At 40.5% G+C, this 11049-nt stretch overlaps 1 protein-coding gene across 1 annotated transcript; it reads left to right on the top strand.

The window, feature by feature from the left end:
* Nucleotides 1–169: 169 nt before the first annotated feature.
* On the top strand, nucleotides 170–6384 carry pdap1a (pdgfa associated protein 1a). The gene is made up of 6 exons (XM_028567498.1): nucleotides 170–373; nucleotides 1514–1596; nucleotides 3389–3463; nucleotides 3802–3923; nucleotides 4057–4208; nucleotides 6268–6384. Exons 1-6 carry the CDS (start codon nucleotides 361–363, stop codon nucleotides 6294–6296), a joined length of 474 nt encoding a protein of 157 aa, XP_028423299.1. The 5' UTR covers nucleotides 170–360; the 3' UTR covers nucleotides 6297–6384.
* Nucleotides 6385–11049: the final 4665 nt, after the last annotated feature.

Genomic DNA, 11049 nt, shown 5'->3' with positions numbered 1-11049 from the left:
GTACGGCCTTTTATAAAATAGTTTTACTCTCTAGGTAATTGGTGTTAATCTAGGACTCTACTTAATCTGGATAGTTGAAACAAAATGAAGAAATTGATGGAAGAAGAAGAAGAAGGGTAATTGGTGGATATACATGTCAGTCAAATGCGCAGTGCAGCCATTGGTTGAATAGTCCTAACTGCGCAGGCGCATGCTATCGTGAGTTATTGCAGCGTTTGCGGTTGTGCTTCGGACAGCGGGAGAGACGAAGTAGTTTCTAGTCTTTTTCAGCACTTTAAACCGCCTGTTTTGTTTGTACTACTGTCAGATTATTTCGCGATATAGTAGCGGACTTGATCTGTATACACATCACTTTTAATAATGCCACGGGGCGGTAAGTGTTAATATTCAAATAAATGTAACATGCTAATGTTCAGCAAGCTAATTCTAGCTAGCGAATTGTTAGCTACAGTAGTATAAATTCCCGTTGAACTCTCACATGCTTAGCTTTTAGCATGCTAACCGGTTAGCACAGTGTATTTGCGGGTATGAGCGACTCAGGAAAGATACACAATGTACCAATAGTGAATAATGAATGCCTTCACACGAACACTTGTTGGTAATTTCAGAATCTGAACGGTTCGAATGGTTCGATTTCTGGCCATATTAGTTCAACGTTATCCGTCAGCACCATGTGCACAACAGGAACGTTAACGTTAGACCGCTTTACGTAAACATTTATTTGAATTCCTGGTAGATAGCTAACTGTTATCACTATCACCAGATGTGTCCATACGTATTTTGTTAAAGTACTCCATAGCTTTGTATCTGGCTGTTTTTGCTGTCACGTCGTCATAACACTCAACTAGCCATGGCATTTACCGTGAAGGTAGCTGGCCCTCGGTGTACGTCATGGGTGACTGCAATTGGCACCACACAGACACACTATCGCTGTCCCTATTCACACTTTGCAAATAGCTTTAGAACTTCAATGTAGAATTCTAATAACAGGTCTAAACTGTATTGGGATCTTATCATCCAGACCTGGTTAGTAACGGATGTACATAAAAACAGCAACACCTGCTGCGCCACACGATCCAATATTGCACCATCGCAAAGTCTTGAATGACGAAATGGTTATAGTGTCTAGTCCGGTCCTCTCAGTATGAACAAAAAGCGTCACCAAGACTGTATTCATTCAATACCCACATATTTAATCACATTAGAAACAAAATCCCTTTATTCTTAATCGTCACACACAACTAAACGTACAATGTAGTGAAATTCGATCTTTGCGTTTAACCCATTCTAAGCATTAGGAGCAGTGGGCACATAGGTATACAACGCCTGGGGGGAAGCATTACTTTGTAAAGCTGTTAGTGTTGTTGAGTTGATGTAACATGAATGCAAATATGTCCCTGTACTGAAAACGATTCCATCAACTTTGCAATTGACAACTTGTAGAATGGACACACTTCAAAAACAGTTGGATACAGTTGATTTGGCAGTAACAACTCTTACAACTGTGTTACAGGGAAAAGAGGCCACAAGGGCAGGGGGAAGCAATTCAGCAACCCTGAGGAGATAGACCGACAGATGAAGGCACAGAAAGAGTTGGTAAGTGAAAGATCTTTTGTGGCAGACATGGTGTTACTTTCAAACCAGAGGGCTATTTCACAAAACCAAGATAAGGGATTGAGCCGGGGTTTCCCAGTTATCCTGGCTCACTTTAGCCTTGACTTGGTTTCACAAAAGCAGATATGTATTCTTTACAGCCCAGCCTGCTCCCGACCAGGCTAACAGCCAGGATTTATTAATCCTGGAGCCGTTTCTGTTCATTCATCAGTGGTTTTACCCTATTGTTATCAGCATGCATTAAAATACATGTGCATGTTGCTGTTCAGTTAAGCACCGTAATTATTTAAAGTTTTGACCATTATTTTTTTTATAATTATTTGTCATTGTTACGGTTATATTGCTGAATTAAGACTGCTGTTAATATTGTTAGAAGTTTGGAGAATATATTATGGCAGTTTCCAAATGTGTTACTAAGGTCAATATATAAAGTGCTGAACATGTGTTTCTATAGTGGACCAATGCACCTTCAATTATTTTAGTTGGATACATTTTTTTGTTGTTGTATTTAACAACAAAGGTTTCAATAAATTGGCATTCTTAGCACACCCTTTGTGTTGTCCAGTAAACTAGGACTATAATTTGGAAGGATTGTACAATTATAAAAACCTATCCTAATTGTACAATCCTCCTTAATTATTATTATAGTTCAATGAACCAGTATCTATCTAGTGTAGACTATACTGTACATTCAGGTAACAGGTAGAGGACACCCCAACGGTTTTTGACCTTAAATTTAGCTGGGGGGAAATAACTGAGTATACTGTTAAATTCATGTTTACAGTGCGCATTATATTTATCACTTAATTTATAGTATATGTGTGTGTGTGTGTGTGTGTGTGTGTGTGTGTGTGTATATATATATGTGTGTGTGTGTATATGTATGTGTATATGTATGTGTATATGTATATATATATATATATATATATATATATATATATATATATATATATATATATATATATATATATATATATATATATATATATATATATATATATATATATATATATATATATATATATGAGAAAGCAAAGCATATAACATGTAAAGAAGGAAACTTGCTCTTAACTGGAACCATTCAGTAAATCATTTGCAAACAGTTGTATGCTTTGCAGTGGAAGTTATTATGACCTAGGCAATTTATATTTTAGCCCATGAGAGACAGAGTGAGAGCTATTTCTGCATCATATTCTAGCGTTGTAGAAAATTGATCTTCATGGTAAATCTCCTGAGTAACATTATCTTGTGCTTACTTTTAAGGCAAAGAGTACAACTGTTCATTTGTGCAAATGATTAGTAGCCTAACTCCTTGAATGGTATGATCATGACTGTTTGAATACAGAGCAGTGGTCAGTAAATGTATACCGTATATTTAGGCTACTTCTACATTCAGTCGTTCCGTGATCGTCTGCCACGCTTTCTCTCGCTGTTTCATTACAGCACCCGTGTTTCTTTTTTTACAAATAATGTGTTTCACTTTATCATACTTCTACAAGAGGCTGCTGCTCACTCTGTATAAAGTATGAACAATGCATATTCTCCATTTTAGCATCAGTAAATCTGTTATCGACCTTGCGGCCTGTTAAAGAAAGCCGTGAACGCGCATCACAAATATCCAAATTACTATTGCTCCTCCTCAGCCTGGCTCGACCTAGTCGCTGCACAGATTACACTAGGTCAAGCTTCGCTTTATCGGTTATCCCGGATTTATAAATTCTGCTTTTGTGAAACAGCCCCCACGTCTGGTGTGATTAAATGTGTATGTTTACAGGATGAAAATCCTGGTGCCGAGAAGGTGGACTCTGCCGATTCTGAGGAAGAGAGCAGCAGTGACGACGACACTGAGGTGAGTGAGAGCGGGGATGTAATGTTGCCTTGGTCTAGAACTTGGTGGGGTTGAAGGACTGACACCACACCTAATGTTTAGTGTTTGGCCTTGCTGAAATGCATTCAGCTTAACTCATTTGTAATGGCTTTCAGTATCTTAATGTAACATTGTTGACTTTTGGCATCGGAGGGAATTAGAAAGTTCAGAGTGAATGATCAAATGTGTCAGGAAATGTGTTTTTTAAAGGACAAAACTGCACCCAAACAATGGTTGAGTGTTAGTTTCTACTGTAGCAGCCACAGTAGCAGGTAGACATGACTCACTGATGTTACAAATGTCTTTGTTTTTGCACACAGAGGAAGAGAAGTGGGGTGGAGGGTCTTATAGAGATTGAGAATCCCAACCGTGTGTCTCAGAAGAGTAAGAAGGTGACTGAATTAGACGTCAGTGCTCCCAGAGAGCTGTCTCGCCGGGAGAGGTAGGTGTCACTCTATTGCTATTGTGTTTTTGTTTAGCTTCTGAAATTATGTATTTGTTGCTGGCGCCAGGCTTTTTAGTCAGGTTAAGTATTCCTTAAGCTTATGTGTATGCCCTCCTGTTCTTTTTGCCAGAGAAGAGATCGAGAAGCAGAAATCAAAGGAGCGCTACATGAAGCTCCATCTTGAGGGCAAGACTGACCAGGCCAGGGCCGACCTGGCCAGACTGGCCATCATCAAGAAACAGAGGGAGGATGCTGCCAAGAAGAGAGACGAACTCAGGAAAGGTGAGAGGGCACAACAATTTACACATCAAACAGTTCTGTAAAGTTAAACCTTTGTGTAATAGAGGTGGAAATTAAGCAGATTTTCCCTCAGTTCTGTGTAAACATTTGTGTTTAGCTGAAAACTCACATCTGTACAATTACACATCAGCAATAATCACATCTGACTAAGGATTTCTTATTCTCAGTTCAGCTTGAGGATTTGTAAGATTTCTTCATACATCGTGTGTGTGTGTGTGTGTGTGTGTGTGTGTGTGTGTGTGTTGTGTGTGTGTGTGTGTGTGTGTGTGTGTGTGTGTGTGTGTGTGTGTGTGTGTGTGTGTGTGTGTGTGTGTGTGTGTGTGTGTGTGTGTGTGTGTGTGTGTGTGTGTGTGTGTGTGTGTACAGACAGGTCCCCAGACCATGCAAATTAATTTAGTTAAATGTGTTTTAGCTTAGTAAAGTCCCAATACATTTTGTCAAATGTAGTATGCAAACAAATCCAAGATGTCTTACAACATCTGGCCGCTTTTCTGGTTATTCTGACACACAATCCTCTGCGTAGCATATATGAGCAAGAGGGTAAAGGTTCAAGGCACACTGACTACGTTTACATGCACATAATATTAAATTTGGTGCCCTTATTCCGAAAAAGACGATATTCCAACTGAGCTGTTTACATGGCTAATGATAGTGAATATGCCACCAATATTCACGTTTACATGCAGCCATGCAAAATACCTCGCTGCAAGTTTCCGTTTTGATTTCAAAAGTAATCATGAAGAGGACACGGCAAAGTGTGCCATGGGACAATTTTGATTTAAAGAATAAAATTATTTAGTTCACTGCAAACACGGAGATGCCATGTATAAGTACAACACGGCCACAACTCAAATGATGTAGCCTACCACTAAACAAAGCGCATCCGACCCTGGTTAATGTTGGTGGTAACTCGGTGTTAGCACGGAGGAGCTGCGATGCACAACGAGCAGAGAAAATTACCCAAGGGACCTGCAAGTTCATTGAGATGGATAATGGAACCAGCATATCACATTTCGTCACGACGTACCATCACCAGACTGGTAGAAACTCACTACGAAGAACGGAATAAGGTTCCCAGGGCTGGCCAAGTTAGCGCGGAGGTACGTGTGAGGTACGTGTGCATCCCGGCAACGCGGCTGGACTGACGGTCACCAGGTCGCGTCTGACCCCACATCATGCTTATCTTTCTCAACACACATCAGTAGACTGGTGCAGAAGTTGTATGTGAGTTAGCCTACTGGTTATTTTTTTATTAGGCTTTGTCCGTGTCTTGGATAGTTTTGAGTTACATTTTGACAAAAACCTGTCAGATCTAAGTATTATGTTTTTGGTTAAGTTATTATTTAACATGATTCTTTTTATTTATTTTTTTTGGAACAAACGAGAGTCTCTGTTTAAGAACGCCGGCTCGCAGCTGCAGGTTCTGCTGCTTCAGAGCACCGCAGCGCCTATATCTATGATCTGTATGTATAACCTCCAGCTTAACTGCCACAAGTTGTTCTTCTTGTAATTAAGATCTCATTGAGGAAAAACACGCTGTATTTTTTTATTTTATAAAAAGTTAAATAATGAATTTTAATATAAAAATATTAATGATTAATCGTTAGTCGATTGTTAATTCTCCCGACGATCGACTAAGAAAATTTAATCGAATACCCATCCCTACTCTAAAACCCCAATAATACCGGAATATCCCACGTCTCAATCGGAAAATGCTATATTCGGAAAAGGGCATTATTATTATTATTATTATTCGGAATATCCAACCAAATATGCTGTTCACATGACCTGTATCAAATTCGGAATATTGTCACATTCGAAAAATAATAGTGGAATATTGGTGTGCATGTTAACGTACTCAGTGTTGTGTATCAAAGTAGTATGTCCCAATTGTATGCATACTGCATGCAACGGTACGTACGTACGTAAGGGCAGCTGCAGTACACACACAGAGCAAAAAAGAAAAGCTGTGATTTGGAACGCAGCTTTACACAATTCTCTATGTTGCTTCTTATTTTTTTTTTTCATCCGATTTTTAAAGATGCTGAAGACTCCAAAGCAAAGCGCTAGTCCTCCATCTGAAAGCTTCAACACGCACTTCAGTCTCGGAGGGATGGAGAGGGCAGGAGATCTGGAGGTGGAGAACTGGGGAGGGGGACCAATACCAACGGCGTCGGATCAGGAGTGCTCCTGAACTCCTGTCCCCTCATTTCAAATCAGAGGAGCGCGGGTCTTCCTTAACAGATGGTCAGGACCGGGGGGAAAACGGGTGGATCAAAGTGAGATAAAAAGGAATGCAACATTTGGGATGCCTCTTTGTTTTCTTCCTCAAGAGGAGACAATCGCAGGTTTACCAAGTGCTTCACTGCCTCTTTACTCCTCCCCCTGCCCACCAGGGTTTTAATTCTGAAGCTGCTGAAGTTATTTCCATTCTGTTTGATTCACACATTTTTACAAGGTCACCTAATACGAGTTTACTTAGCAACTGAACAGGAATTAACCGTGAGCGTGCATGGGGCTTTACCTTCCATCTCGCCTGTTTTTATAAGAAGGCAAATCAGTGACAGAACACTTCAGAGGATAAACTGATATATAGGAATTATACAATGTATTTCTAGTATTTGTGGATATGTTGCACAAGACATTGGTATAATTTTCTAAAGATATGAGTTTTTTTTTTTTCTTCACCCCCACTTCCATCATCCAAACATGACTATTCTGCGTTCTCGGCCAGCTTCTTTTTGTTCCGGTTTTGGTTTTGCCATGTTCTTAGCTACATTTTTTTTTTTTTTTTTTTTTTTTTTTTTTTTTTTCAAATAGGAAATTCACCATTGGAAGAATTAGCTGCCCTCAACATGTCTAGGAAGTAGAACATCTTTAGTTTCTTTTGCTTTTTCATAGATCTTTTTCCCCCTAAATTGACACGTTGCTCACTTGAATCATCTTATTGCTGTCAGTTCAAAAGTGTTTCAGAATGTGTTTTGTAATCCCTTGCTCAAAGCACCTGGAATATTACTTGAGTTGCCTAGAGTAAGCATTTTTAAGTTGTTGGACATCAGTGCTGGAAATGCATTGTCTCAAACCTGCCTCAGTAACTGTGGCCTTGCCCTGTTTCTGATGGGGTCCTCTGTGGTTCTATAGGACGGATTGTGTCTTTTGTTGCCTTTTACGAAGTTTACACAAGACCAGTTCACTGTCTTTCTCCTGTAATAAAAGGCCTACAAAGAACCTACGTTGAGTTGTTTATTAGGTACCCTTATAAGCTAATGCAATCCTTTACATAGGCACCACTAATAACGGTCTCGAAAATGACCACAGACAGCTTAGCTCTCTGACAGCGTAAACAAAAAACATATTATATACACTTTACAACGAGAGGATTTACTGTAGGGCTTTTGTATTGTTTAGACTGCACAGATGTACATGATGAACTGGTAACTCTGTATGTGGGTGGGGGGGTTGGAAATGCCTTGATCAGGAAAACAGTGATCCCTATAGCTATATTAAAGAACAAACCATTGAAACCCCCAAAGTGTAGCCACAGCCTCAAATTATATTCAAGGTTTCCATCATGTGTTTGAAGTCATTTTTAAAAATAAATTCATTAATAAGTGACTGTTGTGTTTTTATATTCAAATTGTAAATGTGTTTTTGTAGTTATTTGCCTAAAGCAGCTGGAATTTGGAGTTGTTCTGATTCATTCGGTTGTGTAATTTTAACCTCAGATGTTTTGACGCCAGGCTCCAACAGTAAGGATAGCCTGGGGTCAAGTAAACATAACAACCCACTTACCCGTTCCATCATAATCATATCATAAATCACGCTATCGTTCTCCCCTCCCCTTGCCCACGTCGTAGAATGCTTGTTGAACGTATTGGTAGCCAATCAAGAATCGAGTTGACGCTAGTCTATAGCAACAATTTTTCATTTCCGGGATTGCTCAAGTGCCGCTGGAAATTCCGCCAGATGTCCCTCGTTTTGTCCGGATGACCGTCACCTTCTGCTTGCTTTCTGTTGGCATTTTATGCTGCGTTCCAGACACAATTTTTAGCCCATAAGTTAGGACTTCAAGTCACGACTTTGTAGCGTTCCAGGCAAAGTCGCCACAAACCCTTCTAGCTAGCGTTAGCGGCTACCTAACGTTCGCGTTAGCTTGCACTAGCTGATACTAGCGATTTCTAATCTGCGACATTTTGGATTTCATTTAATAAACATAACCTGTATTAGTACACAATTGTATGTGTATTGTTTTGATTACAATGTGTGTGTTTATGTTGCCTATTTAGCTATGTCTATTTATTTCTATTTCTCACGGTTAAGTCACCGGCGTCTGTACAGCATCAACAGGGGTCATCGTCGTTTGTGTGTGTGATGTCAAAAACTAACTGGGAGTACAACGATCTGGTACAAGTTCACGGGTAGTAAGTTACGGGTTTGACTGCCGTTCCAGGGCACTTTCACGGTAGAAGGTTGTAAAAACACGAGTTACGGGTTTCCTGGAACGCAGCATTAATCTCCGGTGGATTTGTGAGGACTTTGGTTAACTGCTCCTCAGATCTCTGCAGGGTAAATCCAGACAGCTAGCTAGACTATCTGTCCAATCTGAGTTTTCTGTCGCACGACTTAAATAACCTTTGAACATACACACGTTCCACCGAAACAAGTTCCCTCCCCGAGGCTATTTGCAGCGGCACCGCGGCTCACTCCAGCGCTTAGCACCGCCCAAGACTATTCTGATTGGTTTTAAAGAAATTTCAATAAATCGGAGGACGTTTTTCTCCCATCCAGGAGTGCTGTGTGGACTAGCCAGACCCTCTTCCGCAGGAATTTTCTTTGGTGGCAGTAGAGGATGTCTATTAAAAACAACTAGTGTTTTGCGAAGTTTGAATCCAAGGCAGAGAAAAGTGGATCATTTTTCAAAGGAACGTCTTGAACGCTTGAATTCCCCCTTGGGGATCAATAAAGTATCTATCTATCTATCTTAAGAATTATTTGATAAACACTAATGAAAAAATTGTATAGGTACCAGTCAAAATTGACTTTGGGCGATTGAAAACAAAAAAAAAACCTTAATGTCGAACCCTGGACACGGTCCGATCCAAAAACAATTTAAAGTCTCGTATGACTCCAGACATGGCAGGCCATTGTTGTTAGCTCGGTGCATTTTGCAGTTGCAACCACTAGACTGCAGCATCTGACAGTCACCAGGGTTACAGCCTCCACCCGAACATCTGTGTGTCAGCAAGAGCTCTTGCTGCACTGCCGTGTTCAGCAATGCAGTAGAATTACATTTAGATGCCGTTTTACCACAATCCAAATGTAGCCACAGAAGCACTCGTAAAGATGTATAGCTCATACATCTGCAGAGCCATGACTCGGGCTGTACCGTTCATTAAAATGTTTCAGGGTTGGAAGTGCAGGTATATCACATCCTGTTTGTTAAACTGTATTATACACCGAAACTTGAACATTTAACAAGGCTTTTTGTCAAAATGAATCTGTACACATCTGGCGAATCAAAGTATGAATACTCACTGGACACTAAGTTACACTTGTTAAACTGCTCGTTAAAACAACTATGTGATTAGCCAATCACGTGGCAGCTGCTCAGTGCATTTAGGCATGTACTGTAGACACGAGCTGCATTTCCTGTCATTTGATAGCTCATCGACTCCTTGGTCCTAGGCTGAACCGGAAGTTGTTCCGTCCCTCCTTGGTGATGGCTGTCTCGGAGCTCTTATTTCTGCCCCGAGGAGAGATCGTCAAGGAGCTGTAGGCGTGGAAACGCAAGCCGTGCAGCTGAAACTAAAACACATTTGCTCGTTTCCTTTCTCCTCCGATGATTTTCCCGCGTCTCTCCCGTGCCTCCTCGGTGGGAGGGACTAAGACGTGAGGAAGGGAGGCAAGTGGAGGAGTCGAGGAGGCAATTTAAGCGACGTGAGAGGCATCTATGGTCAAGACGATCTGCTGAACTTCAAACAGCATCAGAATGGGGAAGAAAAGTGATTTTAAGTGACTGAATTTGGCATGGTTTTAAATCATTTAGAAACTAGATCTACTGGGGTTTTTTACACACCCATCTCTTGGGTTTACAGAGAATGGTCTAAAAAAGAGAAAATATCCAGTGATGGCAGTTGTCTTGTCGCCACAGCCTACCTAAATGTTATTGTTGACCATGTCCATCCCATCTTCTAATGGCTGCTTCCAGCAGGATAAAGCATAGTCTATATCCACCACGTTCCACTTCCAGCATTGCTCTCGTTCTGCTGGAAGTTCAGCCCGATGTCACTCTTTTCGCCTGGATGTCCGTTACCTTTCAACGCTTTCTTTGTGTTGTAATTTTAAACTCCAGTCAATTTTTTGAGGACTATGGCCAATCGTGAGTTTTCTGTTGCAGTACTAAAACAACACTTGAACGTACACGTTCCACCAAAACAAGTTCCTTCCCGAGGCTATTTTGCAGCGGCACCGTGGCTCTGTCCAGCGCTTAGCACCGCCCAAGACGACTGTGATTGGGTTAAAGAAATGCCAATAAACCAGAGCATGTTTTTCTGCCATCCCGGAATGCTGTGTGGACTAGCCTGACCCTAGTCCAAGCACCATGTCACATAGCTCAAATCATCCCATATATATATATATATATATATATATATATGGGAATACATTTATTTATTTTTTTATTCTGTTTTAAATTCAACAAAAAGGCTTGGGAAGAGCCACATTTAAACATAATCTAAATTTGTTTTGTTATTGCTACCACCAGCAGCAGCACTAATAGTTTCCTCTTTTTGGCCTTTTTACATCCGTTTAGCTCTAGCCCCTA

Source organism: Perca flavescens, chromosome 21, assembly GCF_004354835.1.
Source record: "Perca flavescens isolate YP-PL-M2 chromosome 21, PFLA_1.0, whole genome shotgun sequence".
Taxonomy (NCBI): Eukaryota; Metazoa; Chordata; class Actinopteri; order Perciformes; family Percidae; genus Perca; species Perca flavescens.
This window is presented reverse-complemented; position numbering and strand designations above follow the sequence as displayed.

Excerpts from the sequence above, each read along its gene's own strand:
- pdap1a (XM_028567498.1), top strand. Across the intron at positions 3,464-3,801 it reads GCAGTGACGACGACACTGAG|AGGAAGAGAAGTGGGGTGGA; the intron begins GTGAGTGAGAGC and ends TTTTGCACACAG. Across the intron at positions 3,924-4,056 it reads GAGCTGTCTCGCCGGGAGAG|AGAAGAGATCGAGAAGCAGA; the intron begins GTAGGTGTCACT and ends TCTTTTTGCCAG.